The 25338-nt window shown below is 39.5% G+C and overlaps 1 protein-coding gene across 1 annotated transcript in view; it reads left to right on the top strand.

Annotated features, from left to right (window-relative positions):
- The window catches only part of Stil (STIL centriolar assembly protein), a 49472-nt gene that overhangs the window by 6388 nt on the left and 17746 nt on the right, over positions 1 to 25338 (top strand). The window contains exons 4-12 of the mRNA XM_038334222.1: positions 3058 to 3170; positions 3468 to 3655; positions 5628 to 5875; positions 9247 to 9330; positions 11083 to 11169; positions 14329 to 14479; positions 16279 to 16388; positions 20948 to 21059; positions 23077 to 24015. Of these exons, the coding sequence (XP_038190150.1) occupies positions 3058 to 3170; positions 3468 to 3655; positions 5628 to 5875; positions 9247 to 9330; positions 11083 to 11169; positions 14329 to 14479; positions 16279 to 16388; positions 20948 to 21059; positions 23077 to 24015 (2032 nt within the window). The remainder of the gene's footprint in view (positions 1 to 3057; positions 3171 to 3467; positions 3656 to 5627; positions 5876 to 9246; positions 9331 to 11082; positions 11170 to 14328; positions 14480 to 16278; positions 16389 to 20947; positions 21060 to 23076; positions 24016 to 25338) is intronic.

Here is a 25338-nt window from a genome sequence, read left to right as displayed (position 1 = left end):
TAGAGTTGAACTTACTCTGTAGCTCAGGCTGACCTTAAACTTTGATCTTCTTGCCTTGGCCTCTTGAATGCTAATATTATAACATGCCCCACCATTCTTGGCCTCATAGACTTTTACGAAGATTAAATGAGAAAGGCTTTGTAAAATAGTTAGCACAGTACCTGGAGTATAAATTACGAAATAGTGTTTATTATATGTAATAAGAATAGTCAGCAGTATTCAGATCAGAAGAAAAAGTAAAACAAGGGTTTTGTTGTTGTTGTTGTTGTTGTTGTTTGTTTGTTTTCTGAGACAGGGTCTTATGCAGCCCACGTTACACTCGTATTTTCTATGTAGCTAGGATGACTTTGAACAGTCTCCTGCCTGTCTTCCAGATGCTGGGACAGGCATATGTCACTATACCTGGCTAAAACAAGGTATTTTGAAAACGTTTTATGGCATTTGATGATTGATTGGAGAAAGAGGATATACAAGTCAAAACATTCAAGTTCTGAAGAAGTTTGCAGGGAAGAATGCTACCATTGACAAGAAAAGAAAGGGCTTTGACCCAGTGGGATAGCACAATATAAGAGCTTTTGCTCCCAAGCCTGATGACCTAAGTTAGATCCCTTGGACCCACATGGTGGTGGGAGAGAACTAATTCCTGCAAATTGTCTTTTCCCCCCCTCCTTACACATTATATTAGATGTGCAGGACCACCCCTTCCCCAACTCCACAAATAAGTAAGTGTAATAAAAAAATTAAGGAGGGTCTTGGGGCTAGAAAGATTGCTCAGTGGTTAAAAGTACTTGCTGCTCTTACAGAGGACCCTGTTCAGTCCTTAGTACCCGTATCAGCAGCTCACAACCCTCTGTAACTTCAGTTCCAGGGCATCTGTTGCTTTATTCTGGTCTCCATGGATACCAAGCATACACATGGCTCACAAATGCATACAGCCATTCCCACACACGTAAAAAACAACCTGTAGACGTTTAAGTATTTGTTATGCTTGCCTTCCCCCATTTTCTTTTTCAAGACAGGATTTATCTCTGTAACGGCTCTGGCTGCCCTGGAACTCACTTTATAGACCAGGCTGACCTTGAAATCACAGAGATCCACTTACCTCTGCCTCTTGAGTGCTGAGACTAAAGGTGTGCATCGCCACCACCCAGCTCCCCTCATTTTTAAACCTTTTGTCAGATTTTTGTGCTAATGTATTTTGAATAATTTATTTTTAGTTCTTCTGATTTTTCTCTTTAGTTGTGCTTTATACATACATTGTGCCTTACTCTCTGTTTTTCTTGGCATCTTAAGTATTCCACCCAGAGCCTTTACAGGCTAAACAAGTGTTCTACCATTAAGTTTTTGGTGGCTTTTTTTTCTTTTTCTTCTTTTTTTAAGATTATTTGTTTATTTATTTATTTATTTATTTATTTATTTATTTATGATGTATACAGAGTTCTGCCTGCATAACAGAAGAGGGTACCAGATCTCATTACAGATGGTAGTGAACCACCATGTGGTTGCTGGGTATCGAACTCAGGACCTCTGGAAGAACATCCTGTGCTCTTAACCTCTGAGCCATTAGGTTCAAAGCCCCTTAGGTTGCTTATTAAATATGGAAGTATATATACCATATGTATGAAGAAATGTTTATAATATATATGTATAGTTTATCAAATAATAAACAGTTGTATACCTGTTTCCAGTTGATTATGTAATCCTTTGAATTTTTATTTTATGTGCATTGGTGTTTTGCCAGTGTATATGTCTGTGTGAGGGTGTTGGGTCCCTTGGAATGGGAATTACAGACAGTTGTGAGCTGGGAATTGAACCCCAGTCCTGTAGAAGAGCAGTCAGTGCTCTTAACTGCTGAGTCATCTTTCCAGCTCCAACCCTTTGAATTTTTAATCAATTTAATCTTTTATTTCTATAAGTTCTGAATGATTCTTTTTCAAGCATGTCTAAACTTGGCTGGGGTGTTGCTCATTTGGTAGAGTGCTTTCTTTACCCACGCAAAGCTCTGGTCAATCTGTAGCACCACATAAAGCACCTGCTGGTGCATGCCTTAATCTCAGGAGGAGGCAGGAGGATCAGAAGTTCAGGGTCATCCTTGGCTACACAGGGAGTTTGATGCCGGTCTGGGGTATAGATACCCTGACTCAAAAAATTAAAATATGAGAGAAAGAAAGTAAAATAAACACTATAGAGTTCATTTGTTTAGGACAGGGTACTCACTCTGTAGACCAGATTGACCTTGAATTCAGAGATCTCTCTGCCTCTGTCTCCTGAGTGCTGGGATCAATGGTATATGTAACCACTGCCTAGAGATTTATTTTATTTTAATCATGTTAGTGCTCATTTTTAATCCTGTTAGTGCAGTTGCCAGAAGAGGCTAGATTGCTTGGAACTGGAATTACAGGTGATTGTGAGCCACCTGATGGTGCTAGGATTGAACTCAGGACCTCTGGAAGAACAGTATGATCTCTTAACCACTGAGCCATCCCTACACACACACACACACACACACACACACACACACACACACACACACACACACACACACACACACACACACACACCTTTTTTAAAGATAGGGACTACATAGCTCTGCCTGGCCTGAACTTACTATGTAGACCAGCTTGGCCTCAAACTCACAGAAGTCTGCACCTCCTGAGCTCTGAGATTAAGGGTGCATGCCACCATGACCAGCTCTCTTGTTTTAAATATATTTATTTATGCTTGGTATTCAGGAATATTGTTATTGGACATAAATGATATGTAAACAAGTGAATGTGACTATTTCTCTTAAACTTTATTTACAGAAACCTGTTGGCCTCTTGGTTTATCAAGAGCCTGGGGATCGTTTGTACCTTTCTTGTCTGTTTATGGCCAATATGGTTTTCAGGTGGCCTTGTCTATTATAGGGTTTCTTGGCAATAACTAGGGATCTCCTGGTGGTAATCTTTGTATACAGTTTTTGATTCTGTGTTATATTTTAGTCAGTCCTTTATAGAAGGGTTTTATTTTTAGGGCATCAGGTATACCCCATTCATAAGACACTTTCTTATTTTTCAGAAAGCCAAAACTTGTGGTAACTGAAAAGGCCATCCGACTTGCTTATCGTCATGCTAAGCAGAATAAAAACAATGTGCTATGCTTCTTACTTGGTTCTCTTACAGTGGATGAAGGTAATATGTTGTAAAAAAATATTGTGTTGCTATTATAGAATTACATTTGTTTCAGCCAGCTGCTATATATGCTTTTGCTAATATCTTTGCTACACACCATGGGTATGAAAATGAGTAAACTACCCATTACAGAATTCATGGTGTAGTCATCTGTAGACTATAAGCAAATCATTTTTTTAAATGTAAGATTTTAGTATACTACCAGTATGATCAAAATACTTTGCTAAAATGTGGTTTGGTTTGGTGTCTTCTGTGTTTAGTTAGCATGCTGTGTAATGGTTGATATTGTGTCTGCAGATGAAGAAGGTGTGACACTGACAGTGGATCGCTTTGATCCTGGCCGAGCAGTCCCGGAGGGCTTAGAAAGAGCTCCTACTGCATCTCTTCCTGGAGATTTTCTGATCCCCTGCAAAGTTCATACTCAAGGACTTTGTTCAAGAGATATGATAGTTCATAATGCAGATGACTTCAGTTCAACTTTAAAGGTGAAATTCACTCATAACATTTTTATAATAATTTTTATTTTTTGAAATTATAATTGCATCATCTTCCCCTTTCCTCCCTCCCATGTACACCTCTCTTGCTCTCTCAAATTTATGGCTTTTTAAAAAATTATTTTACAGATCCCACACACATAGACACACACAACTTCAACCTACTCCATCTGTATAATGTTATCTCAGGGCCAGCCACTTAATATTGGATAACCAGTTAGTGTCCTCTTCCCTGGGGAAGACTCCCCCCCCCCAACATTCTCAGTTGCCTGTAGCTCTTTGTCTAAGGTTGAGGCCTCACGAGAGTTCTGCCTTCCCGACAGCATGTTCACTGGTGGTGGTGTCATTCTGTCGGACTTATTAGGTGACCATGTTGGTGAGACTTCATTTGTATAGCCTCTCTGACATTTCTAGTAGAGATAATCTCACAGCAAATGTCCTGTTTTCTGGCTCTTACAATCTTTCTATCCTCTTCAACAATGAACCCTGGGCCTTGGGTACAGGAGTTGTGTTATAGAAGGACCCATTGGAACTTACTCTCTGCATTTTGATTGGTTGTGGTTTTCTGTAATGGTCTCTTGTTACAAAGACAAGTTTCTTTGATGAGGGTTGAGAATTACAACTTACCTATTTGAGGAAGGATAAATATTTAGATTGTACTTGGGAATTATATAGTTCAGTAAACTTGAAGGTTTTCCAGAATCCATGACTTTTCTATCCCTGGGCTCTTGGCCATGTTTCCAGTACCAACATCATTTCTTTCTTGAGTGGGTTTGAAGTCCAATTAGAAAGCTGTTGGTTACTACCTTGATGTGTGTTCCACTAGTGCTTCTGTATGGTTAGTGTGCCATGCTTCCTTGTGGTTCATAGGTGTCATAGGTGGGTAGGACTAATTGCTTGCCTCTCTTGGAAGTTTGCATGGCACCTCTGGTAGTGTGAAAGCTGGTCCTCTGGGAGGAGGCTTTGGGTCATATCCAGCTCAGGTCCTCTGGGTCCTGTGTCTGAAGTGCAGATGACGTTTTTAATTACGTATAAGAATCGTACTGTGTGTGGTTTATGGTATTTTAATAAGTCTGTAATGAGAATTATTTGTAATGATCTGTGATTGAATTATTATGGACATAAAAATCCAAGGTAATGTGGTTTCTGAGGCTAGAGATATGCATAATATTCCAGAAAAGGAAGAGATGTGATCAAGACAGGAAAGTTCGGGAAGTGCTCAAGGTTGCTAGTAGTATATAAACTTTTGCTAAGGGCTATTAGACTGGAATATTTGTTTAGTCAGATTATAGAGAGCTTTTTCTAGGTAAAGGAAATTTTTGTGTATTTAGTTATTAGAGGTTTCTGAAAAGACGATTCTGTCAAATCTGATCAAGAAAGCTGACTGACGTCAGAGAGAATGATCTAGGTTGGATGTGTATTAGGTGTGTGTGTCTGTGTGTTACACTAATAATTTGAATATTAATGAAAAAGGAACCAAAAAGGAATGATTGAGATTCTCTAAGGCTGAGTCATAATTAATTTACATACTCCACCACCACCTACCCCCAGTATAGTAAAATTTATTAGAGGTGATAATTGCCCAGCAAGAATTTGAAGAGTAGTTAGGCAGTGTTAACACATGCCTTTAATCCCAGCACTTGAGAGGCAGACAAACCTCTGTGAGTTTGATATCCAGGGCTGCACAGAAAAACCCTGTCTCAAAAACAAAAAAAAAAAAAAAAAAAGAATTTGAAGAGCTGTTAGACATCCAAGTTGGAAACTTCCGTTGGAGCTTAAGACTGTTGGTTCAATTACTCACATAATCTTTTGATCATGTGGAAGAATTGATAATTGAAATGTTAATTAGAACTAATTTAATTTTGTCATTGTAAGATATTACAGAGGTGTCTATAACAATGTTAAGAACTTTAAAGCTATGGATACATTTCATAGTTATAATTTTATGATATTGGTTCCTCAGGCTTTACAGTACCATGTATGTAGCAAAGATTGCTTGGACTGCGGAAAGCTGCTTTCCCTGAGAGCTCAGATCACCCCCAGGGAGAGTTTGGATGGTGTGGATTTTGACTTGCATTGGGCAGCAATAACGCTAGCAAATTCCTTCAAATGTGTGCCTGTGAAGCCTATTCCCATTATTCCTACAGCTCTGGCAAGAAACTTGAGTAGTAATCTGAATATTGTTCAAATTCAAGGAACCTATAAACATGGGTAAGTAAAAAAAAAATCCATTAGTCTAAGCTCATAAATATTGATTGAATTAATATATTTCTCCAGATACCCACATAGTACTAAATTCTGTAGTCTTTTTCATGTCAGAGATCCAGCCATTTGGTCAGTAATAAGGGGAGATAAAATTACTTATTTCTTTTTTTTTTTCCCACATGTGATTTTTTTTATTGTTTTATAATTTCATTCACCTGCACAATGTGTTTTAATCAAATCCACTCTCTACTCCATCTCTCCCAATTCTTTCACTATCCCACACACCACTTTTTACTTCTACTCTCTTTTTTCTTTTTCTTATTAAAAATTTCCGCCTCCTCCCCACCTCCCATTTACCTCTCCCTCCCCCCTCCACCCCCTCCCTCTCCTGTCCAAAGATCAGTAAGGGTTCCCTGCCCTGTGGGAAGTCCAAGTTCCTCCCCTCTCCATCCAGGTCTAGGAAGGTGAGCATCCAAACAGGCTAGCCCCCTCCCCCCAAAGCCAGTATGTGGAGTAGGATCCAAATCCAGTGCCATTGTCCTTGGCTTCTCAGCAGCCCCCATTGTCTGCCATGTTCAGGGAGTCCGGTTTTATCCGGTGCTTTTTCAGTCCCAGTCCAGCTTGCCTTGGTGAGCTCTGATTAGATCAGCCCCACCAACTCGGTAGGTGGGAGCACCCCTCGCAGTCCTGACTTCCTTGCTCATGTTCTCCGTCCTTCTGCTCCTCATTTGGACCTTGGGTGCTCAGTCTGGTGCACCAATGTGTGCCTCTGTCTCTATTTCCATCCATTGCCAGATGAAGGTTCTGTGGTGATATGCAAGATATTCATCAGTATGACTATAGGATCTGGCCTTTTCCGGCTCCAGCTGCCCAAGGAACTAGCTGGGGGCATCTCCCTGGATACCTGGGAACCCCTCTAGAGTCAAGTCTCTTGCCAACCCTAAAATGGCTCCCTTAATTAAGGTATATACTTCCCTGCTCCCAAATCCACCCTTCCTATAACCCAACCATCCCATTCACCCAAGCTCTCCCCATCCTCCCCTTCCCACTTTACTCTCTCCATCTCCCCTTATCCCCATCCCACCCCACCCGACCAAACCGGACTCTCTGAATGTGGCTGACGGTGGAGGAGGACTGAGAAACCAAGGACAATGGCAATGAACATGTACTCTACAGCATGGACGGGCTCACTGAGAGCCTTGTCAGTTTGGTTGCTCACCTTCCTGGACTTAGGGGGAGCTGGGAGGACCTTGGACTAAACATAGTGAAGGGAACCCTGATGGTTCTTTGTCTTTGGAGAGGGGTGGAGTGAGGGTACAGGTGGAAGGGAGTGGAGGGAAGGGGGAGGAGAAGGAGAGGAGATGGAAATCTTGAATAAAAAAATGAGAAAAAAAATTGAAAATTACTTATTTCTAAATATTTGTTGTTGGGTATTGAATCCACGGTTTTGCATATGCTAAGCATGCAATCAGCTGTTGTGGTATAACAGTTTTATTTTTGTTACACAGTTGTGCTTCACCCTATAAAATGTTGGTAATTAAAAAATTAAATTAAAGTAGATTTCAGGGCATGATGTCAGGCTCCTTTAATCTCAGCATTTAGGAAGCAGCAGCAGGCATTTCTGTGCATTTGGGACCAACCTGGTCTACATAGTGAGTTCCAGACATAGCCAGGGCTACACAGTGATCCTCTCCAAAAAAAGAAAGAAAATATTGGCTGTGGAGTTAGAATTATGGCTCACCGATAATGTACTTGTATGTGTAAGTCTGAGTCTAAATTCAGTCTCCAAGTCCCCGACACCACACAAAATATATCAGTTGATATATAATTTGATTTCTTTAAAAAAAAAGTGGAGGGAAAAATAAGTTGTATTATGCCTACCTTATAAGTTATTTTCTTTTATTAACAAAGATCTGATAGAACTAAAAAATGCTGGAGAATTTATGCATAGTGTGTGCTTTAGCTGTTGGTAATGGGCACTGCAGGTAGAGAGCAAGGCCAGGAAAGATCTGCAGTGCTCCTGCTCAGCACATGCTCACCTGCTGAGGGGTGGCCTTCCCTTAAGTAGCAGAACAGACTTCTGTGACTCTGTCCCCGAGTGTCCCAGGTCAAGATGCATGCTTTCTGATCCTCCGCAGGACTGCTTCCCTGGATTGTCATTTACTTAACTTCTACTGAGCAGGGTTCCACATTGGAAATACTTGGGCTTGAAAGTTTGAGCAGAAGTGGCTGTAAGCATTCATTACACTTTTGGCTTTATTTCCCATTGACTCCACCCTAGTTCCGGTTAGGTTTCTAGAGCCAAAACCGCTTGCCATGATACGCTCTACTGTTCTACAGAAGAAGAAGAAGAAAAAAAGGACTTTTTCCTTTGAGTAGCAAGGACGTCTTATTTTGAATTCACATTCTGACTAGAATCATGCCTGCTGGTTGAAATGGCACAGTAGGAAATGTATTAATTATATTACAAATAATCAGAAGCCACAATGACCAAAAACTATTTGAATGAAGCATTTATATCTTCTGGAATAATAAAGTGTTCTTTAACATGAGAATTTTTTCTTTTAAATTGACCATCAAATGATTTTCCTTTTATCTGTGCTCCTGTCCATTTGCTCACACAGAATGAATTGTCTTTGCATTACCCATCTGCAATCTCTTGGTATTCTGGTAGCAAGCAGGACATGGGATATTCAGTTTTAGTTTGTTTGTTTTTAATTATGTATGTTTGTGTATCTAAGAGTAGGTTTGTATAAGTCAATGCAGGTGCTTGAGGAAGCCAAAGGATGTTGGATCCTCTGGAGCTGGAGTTGCAAGTGTTTGTGAGCTGCCCAGCATGGGTGCTGGGAACCAAACTTGGGACCTTTACAAGAGCAGTATGGGCCCTCAATCACTGAGCCATCTCATCAGCCCCTCGCTTAGTCTTATATCCAGCCCCAGGTTTTAGAATGTCCTCTTGGGGAAGTGGGTTTTGAGTTTTGTTATCATATGCTTTGGCAGTGGCTGGAGGCGTGTGTCTGGAGGATTCATTATCTGCAGTCTTCTCCCTGAGAAGTCACAGTTCTCTTACCAAGTTGCGGGATATTTGCACACTTCCAGTAACAGGAATTTCACTTTTCCCAGTAACTTAATAGGTTCTGAGATTGTCCTTTTTAATATTAACATTATTTAAAAGTAGCATGTAAGTAATGTTAAGGAGTAAAATATTTTAAGTATGAAATCGTAAATGACTGTTTTAATAAATGGAAAGTTTTACATATTGTCTCTGTGGTCTCTCTTTCACCTGTTACCTAAAATATGATTCAGGACTCAGTTTGCCTGTTTTGGGGTGAAAACATGTACTTAAAATTATTCTTACATAAGTCTGTTCTGTTTAGATATATCACCATGGATGAAACACGAAAATTGTTACTTTTGTTGGAATCTGATCCCAAGGTTTATTCGCTACCATTAGTGGGAATGTAAGTATTATACTCTTAAGAAATCCTTTCAGCCTGGTGTGTATCCAGATGATAAGAAAAAATTAAATGTATTATGAATATTGAGCTCATCTTTTGTTGTTGGTATTTTTGTGTTTGTTTCTTTTCTTTTTGAGGTAGGACCTTTCTATGTAGCCCTGGCTACCTTGGAACTCACAAAGATCCTCCTGCCTCTGCTTCGAGAGTGCTGGGACTAAAGGAGTATGTCACTGAGTCTGGCTTGAGCTCATTTTATAAAGCCATAAAAGCTGCTGATTCTTAAGCTTCTATATTTTACTATTAGAATCAATTAAAATACAGTATTTCTGAATTCTAACTGAAGTTGAAGGTCTCTAGTCTTCTCTTATTACCTTGTCTTTATGGTATCTTGAAGAATCCAGGGCTCAATGTAATAGAATTAAAATTTCTTGATGTGTAGTTGAACAGAAGTTCCTTTAGTGTTAATATTTTTTTCTCTACAGCTACTGGGTTAATGACATTGAGAAAGACGATTCAGAAACTCAATCTTTCTATTACATGCTTTTTGTGTTCATAGCATGTTTAATTGTGTTAGGGTTTAAAATCCCTTTATACTCAAACTGAAGTGCTAAGATATTTACAAATAGAAAAAAATAGACAATAATAAAGTATATGATTTACCTATGAAATGACCACTATAAGAAATAAACACAGTGTAATATAAGTAATTATGTCTGGGTGGTTGTGGCACACACCTTTAATCCCAGTACTTGGGAGGCAAAGGCAGGGGGCAGTTCAAGGCCAGCCTGATCTACAAAGTGAATTCTCCAGGACAGCCAAGGCTATAGAGAAGTCCTATCTTCTTTTTTTGTTTTTTGGAATTCTTGTGGCATTTGTTTATTTGTTTTTCAAGACACGGTTTCTCTCTCCTGGAACTTGCCCTGTAGACCAGGAACTTGCCCTGTAGACTAGGATGGTCTTGAACTCAGAGATCCATCAGCCTCTGCCTCCCAAGTGCTGGGATTAGAGTTATGTGCCACCCTGCCTGGCAATTGTGGGGATTTTCCTATAAGTATCTCTATATTTTGGGCTATCTCTATGTATAGTTATAGCATTTGATCATCTTCAATTTTAATTTTAAGCCACAAACTTTAGTTTTCTCTAATCTCTAACTCAACTCTTTTCTAGTCCAGGCTAATTTATTCTGACATCCTACTTTTTCCTTTTTTTTCTTTTTTTTTTTTTTTTTTTTTTTGTTTTTTTTTTTTTGAGACAGGGTTTCTCTGCAGCTTTTTTAGAGCCTGTCCTGGAACTAGCTCTTGTAGACCAGGCTGGCCTCGAACTCACAGAGATCCGCCTGCCTCTGCCTCCCGAGTGCTGGGATTAAAGGCGTGCGCCACCACCGCCCGGCTCTGACATCCTACTTTTATCTCCACAACCGGTTTACAAAGAGCATGTTCTCATCTCTTTATCTATGTAGATGGGATATGATAATGTTGCCTCTGTATTATCAATGTGGTTTCTTATTTGTGAAGCTTTGAATGTGCCGTTGTTGAGCATCAAGGCCCAATCTTGGAAATGATGTAATCTAAAGCATGTTAATTTAAAAATTTAAAAATAAATTTCCCTTTATTAAAACAAAATTTTCTTTTATTTTTATTTTGTTTTTATTTTTAGGTAAGATCTGCCCTAGAATTTGCCTCAGCCTCCAGGTGTTGGACCACAGGCATGTGCCACCATATTTGACTGATGATATACTTTGTCTTTTTCTTTTAGTTGGCTTTCTGGAATTATACATATCTACAGCCCTCAGGTCTGGGCTTGCTGCTTGAGATACATGTTCAGTTCTTCTATTCAGGAAAGGCAAGTGATATTTTATCCTTTAGTGTTTTAGTTTATTTCCCTGCTTATTTTGTATTAGTTTATATTATAATGAATCGTATAATACATAGACTGCTTTAATCTTTTATAATACTTAATAAATGCATACTTTAAGAAAAATAATCCTTAGAATGGAGAGATGGTTCAAAGGTTAAGAGCACTGACTGCTCTTCCAGAGGTCCTACATTCAAATCCCAGCTTCTACATGGTGGCTCACAACCATCTGTAATAAGATCTGATGTTCTCTTCTGGCATGCAGACAGAACACTATACATAATAAACAGATCTTTAAAAAAAGAAAGAAAGAAAAATAATTCTTTTATTAAATGAGACTACAGAGAGGGGAGGTAAGTTGTAGCTATCGTGGGTAGGCATAGGCTGTGTTAACTCCAGAGGCTCCGAATGAAAGATCACACTTAAGGATGCTAGTCTGGCCAGACAGAAGGACAGAGAAGCAGGATATGAGCTCAAAACAGGTAAGCGGAAAGCCTTTGTTTGCTTTCTCTTCAGTCTTTTGACACATGGTCTTAACCTCTAGCCAAAATGGCCTTGAATTCACTGTGTAGCCCAGACTGAATTTGAACTCAGGGTAGTCTTGCTGCCCCGGCCTCTGAGTGTTAGAACTGCAGGCATAAGTTGCTGTTTCTGGTGTCTTGGGCTAGTTTTTCTTGGATTGTGCTTCTTTTTCATATATTTGTAAGGTCATGCACTTCCCTCCTTTTTCTCTTTCCCCATTTCTCTCTGCCCACATAGCATATAAATACTTAGAGCAAACCTTTCTTCCCTTGAATTGTTACTTCACTTCATTTTAGTTACAATATTTTCCCCCAACTGTATTCTTCTTCCTCATTGTGCTGGGTCTCCAAGCCAAAGCTTTGTACATCTCTGACCTATACTGAAGCTTTTATTTTGTGGTGTTGTGTTGGTTATTTTGTTCTAAGTGTGTTTTGCTTATATGTATGTCTGTGTACTGTTTGCATACTTGGTGCCCACAGAGCTAGAAGAAAGCCTTTAGACCAAGCACTGGAGTTCCAACTGGCTGCAAGCTGTCAGCTGGGAGCTGGGAATCAAGCCCAGGGCCTCTAGAAGAGTAGCAGCTATAGCACGAATTCTAATTGTTCTTAATAGTAGAAGTAATAATAAAAATGTCAGCTATCAGCGTGAAAGCTGAAGGAGCAGAGAAGCAGAGTGTCCAGCCACTAGACCTTTTATTTCTACCGATGCTCAGACCAAAGGAGTGATGCTGTCCTCAGACTGCCTCCTCAGACTGTTGCCTCAGACTGCATCCATCTCTACCAAACCTCAGACTGCATCTGAGCTTCTTTCTCCTCCTGCCTTATATTTCTTTCTCCACCCAGGCATATCCCTTCCTGTCTCCACCTTCCTAGTGCTGAAATTAAAGGCATGGAACTCCCAAGAACTGGGAATAAAGGTGTGTGCCACCACTGCCTGGCCTCTAGTGGCTTAGCTCTGCACTCAGATCTTCAGGCAAGCTTTATTTGTTAAAGCACAAACAAAATATCACTACAAGCAGGTGCTCTTAATGACTGATTCATCTCTAGGTTGAACCCCAAGATTTTTTTATTTTGAGTCAAATTTACCATTTTTCTTTCTTGCTTAGGCTTTTCCCACTTTTGGAGTATTACTAAAATAAAAGAATTCCTTTATTTTTTCAGATGCTTTTATAATTATACTTTTTATATGTTCTCCTTTCCAAGTGAATTTTTTCCTTTTTTGGGGGAGGGGGGTTACTAAAACAAGCCAGACATAATGAGGCCTACTTTACCTATAATCCTAGCACTGGGAGGCTAAGGCAGGAAGACCAGTTTGAGGTTAGCCTGGGCTACATAGCAAGTTCCAAGCCAGCGTGTATTATGTGAGTTCTTATCCCAGACAGAAAAAAAGAGAAGAAGGGTGCTAAATATTTTCTTTTTTAAAAAAAAATTTATTATTATTTATTTTATGTATATGGGTATCTCTATATGTATGTCTATGTTTCACATGCATTCCTTGTGTTCATGGAGGCTAGAAGAGGATTTCCCGTACAGATGGTTGTGAGGCACCATGTTGGTACTGGGAATTGAACCTGATCCTCTGGAAGAGAAGTGAGGACTCTTAACCACTGAGCCATCTCTTTAGTCCCAGGGTGCTAAATGTGCTTTGTGGGCTCTTTTCTGTGATTTAGTACAATTTAGCTTTATTATCAGTTACTCATCTTTTTCCCCCCTCTGGGTTTTCAAGGCAGGGTTTCTCTGTATAGTCCTGGCTAGCCTGGAACATGCTCTGTAGATCAGGTAGCCTTGTCAGATCTGCTGCCTCTGCCTCACAAGTGCTGGGATTAAAAGCGTATACCACCGCCACCTGGCTATCAATTACACATCTTGTTTTTAAGTTTTGATAGACAGTAAATATTCAGTAAAAGCTCAGGTGGGTGTTGAGCTCCTGGACTCAAATGACCCTTTTCCACTCTTCCGTGTAGCTGTAGGTGTACACCATTGTGGGCATAGTCTTGCTGTGTGTGTGTGTGTGTGTGTGTGTGCTCATTTTTGAAAAGGAAGTTTTTTTCCATTTTATACATATCTATTTTGATGTTTTGCAAAGATTGTTTATATATTTTATTATAGAATTTTTTAAAATTTAAGAACTTTGGGGGCTGGAGAGATGGCTTAATGGTTAAGAGCACTGACTGCACTTGCAGAGGACCCTGGTTTGATTCCCAGTGCCCACATACTGGCTCTGCACCTCCAAGGGCAACCGGAATGCGCATCGTGTAGGTGCATACATACTGACAAACACTTATACACGTAAAACAAAAATAATCTTTGGGGGCTGGAGAGATGGCTCAGCAGTTAAGATGCTCTTCCAGAAGACCTGGGTTCAGTTCCCAGCACCCACATGCAGCTCACAGCTGTCTGTCTCACAACTCCAGTTCAGGGAATCTGACATCCTCATACTGATGCACATAAAATTAAATATATTATTAAAAAATAAACAAATCTTTAAAAAAATAACAACAAAAGGTAAGCACGTGTACTTTAAGCAGTTTGTTGACCAGATTGGGAAACTTTCCTGGGAGATCTTTCAGTATAATATCTTTAGCACTAGATTTTAATTCAATGCCTTTTTTTTGTTGTTGTTCAGGGTTTTTTCAGAATCTGGAAATTTCATCATAGTTCTTTATTCACTGACGCATAAGGAGCCTGAATTTTATGAGTGCCTTCCTTGTGACAGTAGGAAGCCTGGCCTTCAGTTTCAGTTACTAACCAACAAGGAGACTTTGCATCTTTTCAATGTAAGTGCTCAGACTCGCCTGTGTTCCTGTTATTTTGCTCATCACTCTGAGCAAAGAATGCGAGCTAAATAAGGAAGCAGAGGTTTCTTAGGTCTCCCAGTTTCAGAGAGCTCGGGCCGTGGTAGGTTGGCCTCATGTGCTATAGCAGAAGAACATCATGGTAGTAGGACTGTGTGGTAGAAAAGAGCTACTCACTTCATGGCTAACCCGGAAGCAGGGCAGCAGAAATACAGGTGCTTCACTGTGTCTTTTTTACACCCCTTGCTTCAGTCAGGGCTTCAGCACATGCGATGGTACCACCCACATTCTGGGTGCGTCTTCATCAGTTAGTCCTCTCTGGAAACACCTTCACCAATAATATGCAGCGATGCCTCATCCCTATAGGTGAATGTAAGTCTAATCAAGTTGATAGTAAAGATTAACCATCATTTCTTGTTTTTCTAGTCACTTCGTCAGTAATTTATACATTGTATTATTTTGTACTGCTGAGAATTAATTTTTGATGTTAGTGTTTTCCTTGTTACCACTTATTTTTAAAATATGTGGGTGAATTAATATATAAAAGATTTTCTTGGGAGCTGGAGACATGACTTAGTGGTTAAGAGCACTGGCTGCTTTTCCAGAGGACCTGTGTTCAGTTCCCAGAATCCCCATGGTGGCTCACAACCTTTTGTAACTTTAGTTCTAGGAGACCCAACAAAGTACATAAAAATGTATCTAGGAGCCAGGCGGTGGTGGCGCAAGCCTTTAGTCCCAGCACTCGGGAGGCAGAGGCAGGCGGATCTCTGAGTTAGAGGCCAACCTGGTCTACAAGAGCTAGTTCCAGGACAGGCTCTAGAAGCTACAGGGAAACCCTGTCTCGAAAAACAAAAACAACAACAACAACAAAAAAAATGTATCTAGGAACCAGGCCTAGTGGCTCAGTCTTTTAATCCCAGTACTCAGTAGGCAGAGGACGGTGAATATCTGTGAGTACAGAGGTCTATGTAGTGAGTTCCAGGACAGCCAGACCTGCATTTTACCTTTAAAAATAAATGCTGCAGCATCTAGATGACCATTACAGAGAAAGTTAATTAAAATTGGCATATAAAAACTACATTTAAAGGATAAGCCAGATATGGTGTCTCATGCCCAGCACTCGTGAAGCAGAGGCCGAATCAGACAGATCTCTGAGTTAGAGGCCATCCTGGTCTACATTGTGAGTTCCAGGCTAGCCATGGCTATATAGAGGGGCCCTGCTCAAACAAACAAACAAACAAACAAACAAATAAAAGAGTAAAGAACAACCTCTCCTTTTTGCCCAGGCTGGCTTCAAACTCCTTTCCTCAAATAATCCTCCTGTCTCAGCCTCCTTGAGTACCTCGGACTATATGTGTCTACCATTGTTTCTGGTTTAAACACTACTTTTTAAAAATTAATTACTGTTTATCTTAGGTCTTAAGTAGCAAAAGTATATTCAGTATTTTATTATTATAAGAGTACTGAATAACTCCAAATAACCATGTGGTTCCACTCATCTCCACTTGTTTTCTTTGAATTCATTTATAGATTAAGTTCATGAGTTTTTTTTTAATGTTTTTACATATTGTTACATTCACCGAGTCCATGGTTACTGAGTGAGTTTCATAATACAGGGTTAGGTTTTTATTTTCACGTACAAAGCAGGAAGCCAGGCATTCTACAGAAGCAGGTCACAGAAACTGAAAGTGTTCCTTCTGGCAGTGATCCAGAGCTACTGTTCAGATAGAATTCTTTGGTATTGTAAATCAGATCTCAGAATATGACCTACTCCATTTCAGAATGTTGAACCTTCTGACAAAAATCCAATCCATTTCGAACTAAGTGCCGAAGGTCAAGATGCAGAGGCAGAGTTTTTTGGCAAGATTTCCAAGAATCTTTCAGTTAAGAGGTAAAAGATAATCTTTATTACTATGTATATCTTTGTTACTTATTAGTTTTTATTGAGTAATTAAAATATTTTCAGGGCCAGTAATATTTACTCAGTGGGTAAAGTCACTTGCTGTTGACCTGAGTTTGATCCCTGGATCTCAAATATAGCTGGAAGGAGAGAAATGACCCTAAAGTTGTTTTCTGCCCTCTACATGTGAGGGCATGCAAACCTCTCACCCCAAAATAAATAAACATAGCTTTTTTAAAAAAGACCTCCAATTATTTTTGGTAAAGTTATTTGATAAACTCAGTTCAAAGCTGTCTTTCAATGCTGGGGATCGTTTGTTTGTTTTTTGTTGAAATCTTAGTTTGCTCAGTGATTCTTTAGTAAGAAACTATTTTTTTAAATTCTCCTAGCAGCTGTCTTGTCTGTTTCTTGAATTTTTATTCATTTGTTTAGTAGGAATACAAAATGATACGATTTATGGATGTTTTCACACACGCATGCACTGTTTTTTGCTCATATCACACTGCACTCCCCTCCCTCTTCCTGTAAATAGTCCTCTAGTGATGTTTTGTTTGTGCTTTAACAAAGAAGGCTTGTCTGAAGAGCAGAGAGCAGAGTGTAGAGGTGAGAACACTCTAGCGACTGTCAGCTCTGCTTCTCTGTTCTCTCAGCTTTCAGCCCCTAATATATGACTCTGGGTTTTAATTATTAATAGGAATTAGAATTTGAGCTACATCTTCCCACTTGGTTTTTCAGGCACACACGTGTATAGCTAAATCTATGTCCTAATATCAGAGAGAACATGTAACATTTATCATTTTGAATCTGGTTTATTTCAGTTAAATTATCCTCTGTTCTGTCCATTTTCTTGAGAATGTCGTTACTCCATTCTTTGTGGCTGAGTAAACTCATTTTCTTTATTCATTCTTCTGTTGATGGACATTTAGGTTGTTCTTATTTTGACTGTTGTTACTAGTGCTAAGGTAAGTTTTGTTTTATAATTTGATGATGATGATGCAATACCAGGGATCAAGCCGCCCTGGGCCTCTTAGATGTTAGTCAAGTAGTCTACTATTGAGCTACATACTTTTTTTTAATTCAAAAGATTTATTTATTGTATATGTATGAGTGTTTTGTCTGCGTGTCTTTATGTGCACCATGTGCATACAGTGCCTTCAAAAGTCAGAAGAGGGCATCAGATCTCCTGGTACTGGAATTGTAATGGTTATGAGCTGTCATATGGGGACTAAGATCCAAAGGAGCCCTTTACAAAGTAACCATGGAGCCATCTCTGCAGCTCCTTAGCTTTTTAAACTGAAACCTGAACCTGCCTTTCAGTTCTGTTTATGTTATGTGTTTAGAATACTGCATGAGAAATAAGCTGATACAACGAAAATTTTCATTGATTGTTGGAATGCTTTGGTTTTATTGAGAAAATGGCTGGTATCAGATCTATCTGTGTTCAAGTATTTATTTACAGTTCTGGGGATCAGAAATTAAAAATGGTGTTTGGATCTAAAAACCAAAGTATTAGCAGGTTTTGTTCATTCTGGAGTTTCCTTCTATTCTGGGGACAATTTATTTTTGGTTTTGTTTGTTTGTTTGTTTACTTTTTTAGCTTCTAGAAGCCATTTGTATCTTGTCTGAAAGCTCCTTATATTATTTTCAAAGCCAACAGCATATCTTCACATCTTTCCCTCTCTCCCCTTTTCCTTCTCATCTTCTCCCTTACACTTAAGATTATGTTATGTTGTTAGACAGCAATGGCACACCTTTAATCCCAATTCTCGGAGGCAGAGGCAGGAAGATCTTTGGGTTTGAGGTCAGCCTGATCTACAGAGTAAGTTCCAGGACAGCCAGGGCTACACAGAGAAACTTTCTCTCAAAAACAAAAAATAAAATAAAATGAAAAATAAATGTAGTAAAAGTATTCCACAGAGAAACTCAAGTATGCAAAGTAATGTGCCCTGTTTTTCTTCATGATTGAACTGTCTACCTTAAACCTCTATTCTGCTTGTTCTTTTATTCTGTTCAGATTATAGGCAATTCACCATCTTTGTATCCCCTTTCTTCTAAGATTTTATGTACAGGGGATTAATGGTGTATGGTTACTGGTTAAAAAAAAGGTGGCATGATTCTCATTTGTCTGTTCTGCGGTTTGCTGAAATGTGTCCATTTGTATCTAATCTTTGACAGGTTGATGCAAGTTCTTTTTTTAAATTGTCACTCTCTCTCTCTCTCTCTATATATATATATATATATGTGTGTGTGTGTGTGTGTGTGTGTGTGTATTTAAGATTTATTTTTTTGTATACAGGTACTTTGTCTGCATGTACGCCTACAGACCAGAAGACTCTGGTTAGACTCTTCTGATTGTGATCTACCATGTGGGTTCTGGGAATTGAACTCACGACCTCTGAAGAGCAACCAGTGCTCTTAAGTGCTGAGCGATCTCTCTAGCCCTATTACAAGTTCTCTGAGCCTATTGGGGCACTGACTTTCCGTGTCATGAGCAGCCTTCACTGAGCACATGGAATATCATTGTGTAGTCCACATGTCCCTGTATGTTGTAGGAGAGCCGAATGGGGCTGATACAGACCCTGCCTATCTGCTCCAGCACATCATGCAGACATTGTCATTGCTTTGCTACAGTATCTTGCACAGAAAACATTTGTGACTGTTTCTCTCCCTAGACCACCAGGATTTGGGAAGGTCTTGTCTTCTGTAAGAGCTTCAAATCTTCTTTGTGGTTTCTTACTCTTTTTCCTTTTGAGGAAGAATTCAACTTATGTAAAACAGGATACTTTTTAGGTATCTCACTAATTCTAAGCTCTCTTACTTTATTATTGCTCACTTTTCCCTAAAGCATCCTAATGAGACTTTTTGTCTTTTTAAGATGAAACAAACAACAACAAAACCCTTATGCACATACATTCTAAATCTTTACCCCGCCCCCAAACACAAAATCTTTGATCTTAAACCTTAATTTTAGCTTTTGATACTTGGAGCCAACATTAAAATTTTTTCTTCCCTCCTTCCTTCTCATTAGTGCTGGGATTGAGCCCAGGGCTTTGCACGTACTAGTCAACCACTTTACCACTGAACTATATCCCCAACCTTATCAGAGTTCCTTTCTTTGGGTAGAGCATGCTCTCTGGGATACAATTACAGCTGACTAAATAGGAGGTGTACTCCATTTCTAAGTATGTTCCCACTGTATATATTAGCACACAGGAAAAGGGGATGAGTAAAAACTGGTATAATGACATCTATATGAAAATGCTATAAAATAAATTATTACTTTGTATAATAACTTAAAAATTAATTTTAAAAAGAACTTAGGAGCCAGCAAGATGGCTCAGTGGATGAAACAAGTTGTGGCCAACTCAGATAATGTGAGTTTTGATCTCTAGGTTTTACTTGATGTGAGAGAACCAATTGTTGGGCAGTGGTGCCTCACACCTTTAAATCCCAGCCCTTGGGTGGCAGAGGTAGGCGGATCTCTGGGAGTTCAAGGCCAGCCTGGTCCACAGATTGAATGCCAGGGCAGGCTTCAAAGCTATGTAGAGAAACCCTCTCTCAAAAAAAAAAAAAACAAAAAACAAAAAAAAAACAAAACAAAAAAAAACAAAGAGAGAGAGAGAGAGAGAGCAAGAACCAACTTCTGAAAGTTGCTCTGTGACTTCTGTGTGTTGCACATACATACACATGATGCACAAATAGTTTTTTAAATGTAATAATGCTATTTTTTTGTGACAAGTAAGTTCTTACATTGCTTAGCCTGGAAGTCACTATGTAGAGCATAGATATCTGCCTTCTGTGCTGGTATTAAAGTCATGCACCATCCCACCCACCTATGTTTTCTAGAAGTACACAGAAAAACATAATTCAGTGGTTTTCCTTGTTATAACAGTGGATATTTAATAGTATGTTGAATATTGTTGGAGTGTGTCTTAGTTACTTCTGCTATTGCTGTAACAAATAAAATAGCTGATAGAACAGCTATTAGGTAAAGGTTATTTTGGCTCATTGTTTCAGAGTGATTTCAGTTTTTACTGGGGAGGCATGGTGACAGGAGTGGCTCCACCCAACGGCGATGGGACTTCACATGGGGGGCCAGGAGACGTAAGGCAGGACAGTATCAGAAGCAAAGGTGACATTCAAAAGTCTGCCCTAACCGACTTATTTCCAACAGCCACTACCTCCTGAAGGTTCTGTGGGCTTCAAAATACTACAAAAGTACTATGGAGTACATTTCACGCTATAATGCACATTCTTTCTATGTTGTTGAGTGTGGTCAACCAGAAGGTGTTCAGTGACCACTGATGTACTGTAGCATTTCAGAAAGTAGGGCTACTTCGAGTGATTGGGTAAATGGGGCAGTTAATAACTAACCCTGGGTAGACCAGCTTTCCTGGTAAACTAACACTGATCTAAGAAAGTCATCTGCAGCTGTCAGGTACTAAATTGTATGTATTAGTATTTACTAAATGACATTGTCACATTTCAAACAACCCTGGCTGACTGAAGGTTTTTTTTTTTTTTTTTTTGTCTCCTCTTCTACTCTTTAGATCTCCTCAAAAAATATCTCCTGGGAAAATACCCACAAATAAACATGATGCTGACTTTGAAGATGACTTTTCTCCAAGACCGATTCCCAGTCCTCACCCAGTGAGTGAGAAGGTAGTGCTCTCAAAATGAACTCACCTTCAGCTAGAAATCTTACATAGTAAAACACTTAAATACCACCGCATTCTTATATATGGATCGTCCTAGCTATTATATGATTATATCTCTATGTAGGAATGTATGTATATATCTCACAGGTACATATAATTAAGTAATGGTATATACATCATATATTCACATATAGATAAGAATGTGTATGTAAGTATAAGGAAACGGAGGTTTCAGTTGCTTAGCTGTCATGATCACACACTAGTAAGCAGACAACTGGGATTGCCATTCTGGGGCTTTGGCTTCGGCATTGGTGCTTCCAGCACACAAATGGACTCTGCTTTCTCCTACCCGCTCCTGACGTTAGCTTTGTTATTGTACTCAGAGAAAACATCCTGCTTGCATTTAGAAGTGCCAGTAACTCTTGCTATTGCTATCTTGTCATTCTAGTGAGCTATTTTAGAAACATTTACCTTAATTGGACTTAAAGGAAAAGAAATGGAAAAGATTTTTAAAAATTAGTATGGTTGGTGACTTTCCCTTGAGAAGTCCACACCCACGCTGTTGGTGTTTTAAATTTCTTCCCAAGCATCACTTTCTCCCTCTCTCTCTTTTTAAAGGTTTATTTATTAATTTTTTAATGTACATTGGTGTTTTACTTATATATATTCTGTGTGAGGGTATTGGATCCTCTACAACTGGATTATAGACAATTGTTAGCTGCCATATTGGTGCTGGGAATTGAACCTGGTCCTCTGGAAGAGCAGCCAGTGTTCTTAACCACTGAGCCATCTCTCCAGCCCTTCATCTCTTTCTCTTAACCCTCAAGCTTAAAATTTGTATTGCAATTTCCAACACTGCTTCAAAAAAATTGTAACAGATTTTATGTTAGCTCCCATCTCTTTTATTTAATATAAGTAAAAGAACTAGTCGAATGACTTCAGTGGAGAGTATGCTGAAGTATTTATTGGAGTAGGTTTTTTGGTTTGTTGTTCTTTTTTGATTGTTTGTTTGGCTTTTTTGTTTTTGGTTTGTTTGTTTGTTTCTTCTTTTGGTTTCTCTGTGTAGTCCTGGCTGTTCTGGAACTCTCTTTGTACACCAGGCTGGCCTCAAACTCAGAGACCCACTGCCTGGCAGAGTGTTATTTCTTTAAGAAACATTACATGGGCTGCTGTATTTGTTGAAGCATTCTGCCTGGTAATTTTTTTTTGGCAGAGTGAGGGTAAGGAAACTGTAGTATAATACACTTTTTCATGTTTTTGTTCTGTAATCTAGACAATGTCAATTAGTGTCATAATAAAGGAGTTCCATTTTAAATAAGTTTAGGAGCCTGGGGTAAAGTAGGGGAGTTGGGGATGTGGCACATGCCTTTAATTCCAGCGGGAGGCAAAGGCAGGTGAGTCTCTTGAGTTAGCCAGCCTGGTCTACAGAGTGAGTTCCAGGACAAGCAAGGCTATGTAGAGAGACCTAGTGTTTTAGTTGGGGTTTGTATTGCTGTGAAGAGACACTATCACCATGGAACCTTAAAAGGAAAACATTTAACTGGGGTGACTTGCTTGCAGTTTCTGAGTTTCAGTCCCTTCTCATCATGGCTGGGAGCATGGTGGTATGCAGGACAATTTTGCTGGCTCCATCTTGACTTGCAGGGAACAGGAATTTGACTGTGACACTGGGCAGTATCCTGGTCATAGGAAACTCAAAGCCCAGTTCACAGAGACACACTTCCAGCAAGGCCATACCTACTTCAACAAGGCCACACCTCCTAATAGTGCCACTTCTATTCAAACTACCACCCCTGTCTCAAAAAAAAACTCAATAAGTCAAGGGAATATTTTTCTGTGTTCGAGGAAAACAGCCTTGTTTATTCTCACAGTTGTATCTCTGCCATCCAGAAAATATTTGTTGTTTGTCTAAATAATGAATAAATCTTAATATGTAATTGGATATCACTTGGGAAATGCGTGTATAAAGGAAATAGAGCAAATAAGTTTCCTAAGAATTTCCTCTTTGCGTCTATTTCCAGATTTCTAAGATCCAGCCGTCTGTCCCTGAACTCTCGCTTGTGTTAGACAGCAGCTTCACGGGCTCGAGTTCCCAATCTAACCCGCTGGAAACAATGACTGTGGAGAATCCTTTGTTGATGAGGCCATTGCATCCTGAGCTTTGTGATTACAAACACAGCTCAGAAGCTGACACTGCGGAGCCTTCCCTGAAGGGACAACCAAATCAGCTAAACCAGGACGCTGTTCTGAGACAGTCCAGAGGGAAGCAATCACCTACCTGCAAAAAAGAAAGGCCCCATCTCGGGAACACCAATGTTAAACCATTTCTTAATGCACTGTCTCCTGAGGTATCTGAGAAACTTCCAGCAGTTTCTGCTGGAAGCATACAAAAAGAAGACTATCCTGTGAGACCCTCCACAGTGAATTCTAGGCAGCCCTCACTTGCTTCACAAGCCCACCCACACAATTTTATTTTTTCACCTCATAATTCAGCAAGACCAATGGAACTTCAAGTACCTACGCCTTCACTGCCATCTTACTATTCCACAAACATCTGCAACTGTTGTCAACGTCACGGTCATATTCAGTATAGTACAATAAATTCTTGGCAGGGAAATACTGTAGGGTCCATTCAAGACCTCCAAAATGAAGCCCTTCCAAAACATGCTTTATTTCCTTCAAGTGGATGCCCATCTCTGTGTCATAATGCCATCTACTCTTCCAGCAGCCCTGTGGCCATGAAACCTCAGGAAGGCTTGGGTGGTTATTCTCCCCACAACAATGGAGAGCCATCCCCTGTGGCAGGACCTTCACATATGGACTCATGTGTGCCACAGACTTGTGCCATGTGCATGCACACACCCAGCACGGTGCCAGACAATGGCATGATGGGATTGTCTCCTGATGCGTATCGCTTTGTCACAGAGCAAGACAGGCAGCTGAGACTGCTGCAGGCACAGGTTCGTGAAGCTTTCTTGATACTCTTAATTTTTTTTAAAGATTTATTTATTATTCTGCTTGCATGTATGCTTACAGGCCAGAAGAGGGCACCAGGTCTCATTATAGATAGTTATGAGCTACCATATGGTTGCTGGAAATTGAACTCAGGACCTCTAGATGAGCAGCCAGTACTCTTAACCGCTGAGCCATCCCTCCAGCCCCCATGTGCTCTTAAATTATTAATATATTTCCTTAATATCTGGCAACTCTACAGTGAGTTATACTTTATAGCAGTGTAGAATACTAGGACCAGAAAGGCCTTAGAAGCTGAATTCTAGTCCTTCTTGCTTTACAGATAAAATGAGGATTAGAGAGAATAATTTAACCCTGCTCCGTTTTGCTGGTTAGTAGGGTAGGATCAGAGAACAAGCCTTCTGTTTGTAGATCTTAACCTATAACTTAATTTCATTTTCTTTCCGTTTCCTCTGATTCTTTATATACAGTTGAATACAAAGGCTGGCATGTCTCTAGTTTGTCAGCCAGTATATATACTCACCTTAGCCAGTGGGTCTTTAGGACCTTGCTTGCTACTGTATTGAGACCAGTTAACAACCTCTGTGTGTCTGCTTGTTTTTATTTGTGTTGGTTTTTGATATACAGTCTCATAGGGCCTAGACTGGTCTTGAACATTTAATCCCTCTGCACACACCTCCAGGTACTGGATTACAGATGTGCTCCCTCTGTGCCTGGATAAGACTTGTTCCACTCATTTTGTTGGCAATATTTCCTTTCTTCAGGACTTTTAATTGCAGGGTTCTTAATATTATAATACAGCTTTATTCAAAGCTTAGTCTGGGTTTGCCTTTCCCCCTCATTTCTCATCAACATCCCTCTTCTACATAAATCTTCCAAACCAGTTGTTCTCTTTGCAGCCAGTGCTAGTGAAAATAACTTGATGTTTTTTCTTGGCCCTGTAACTATACAAACACATGAGTGCTACGCATATTGTGTAATCTAGGGAAATCGTTGTTTTAAAGTCTTTTGAGGCCATCCCAGGCTAATATTCTGTCTTTAAAAAAAGAAAGATAGGTGGAGAGATGGCTCAGTGGTTAAAATAAAAATAAATAACATTTAAAAATTTTTAATAAAATTGCATTCTATGAAAAAAGACAAAGATTTTCAAATCCTACTTCAGATTCTTTGGATAGGACCCCCTGAGAAATTTCTACTTTATTTTATTTTTAAATGACATTATTATTATTTTTTTTTTCGAGACAGGGTTTCTCAGTAGCTTTGGAGCCTGTCCTGGAACTAGCTCTTGTAGACCAGGCTGGCCTCGAACT

This window comes from Arvicola amphibius, chromosome 6 (assembly GCF_903992535.2).
Source record: "Arvicola amphibius chromosome 6, mArvAmp1.2, whole genome shotgun sequence".
In the NCBI taxonomy this organism is placed as follows: Eukaryota; Metazoa; Chordata; class Mammalia; order Rodentia; family Cricetidae; genus Arvicola; species Arvicola amphibius.
The sequence above is the reverse complement of the archived record's forward strand: the minus strand, read 5'-3'. Positions and strand labels throughout refer to the sequence as shown.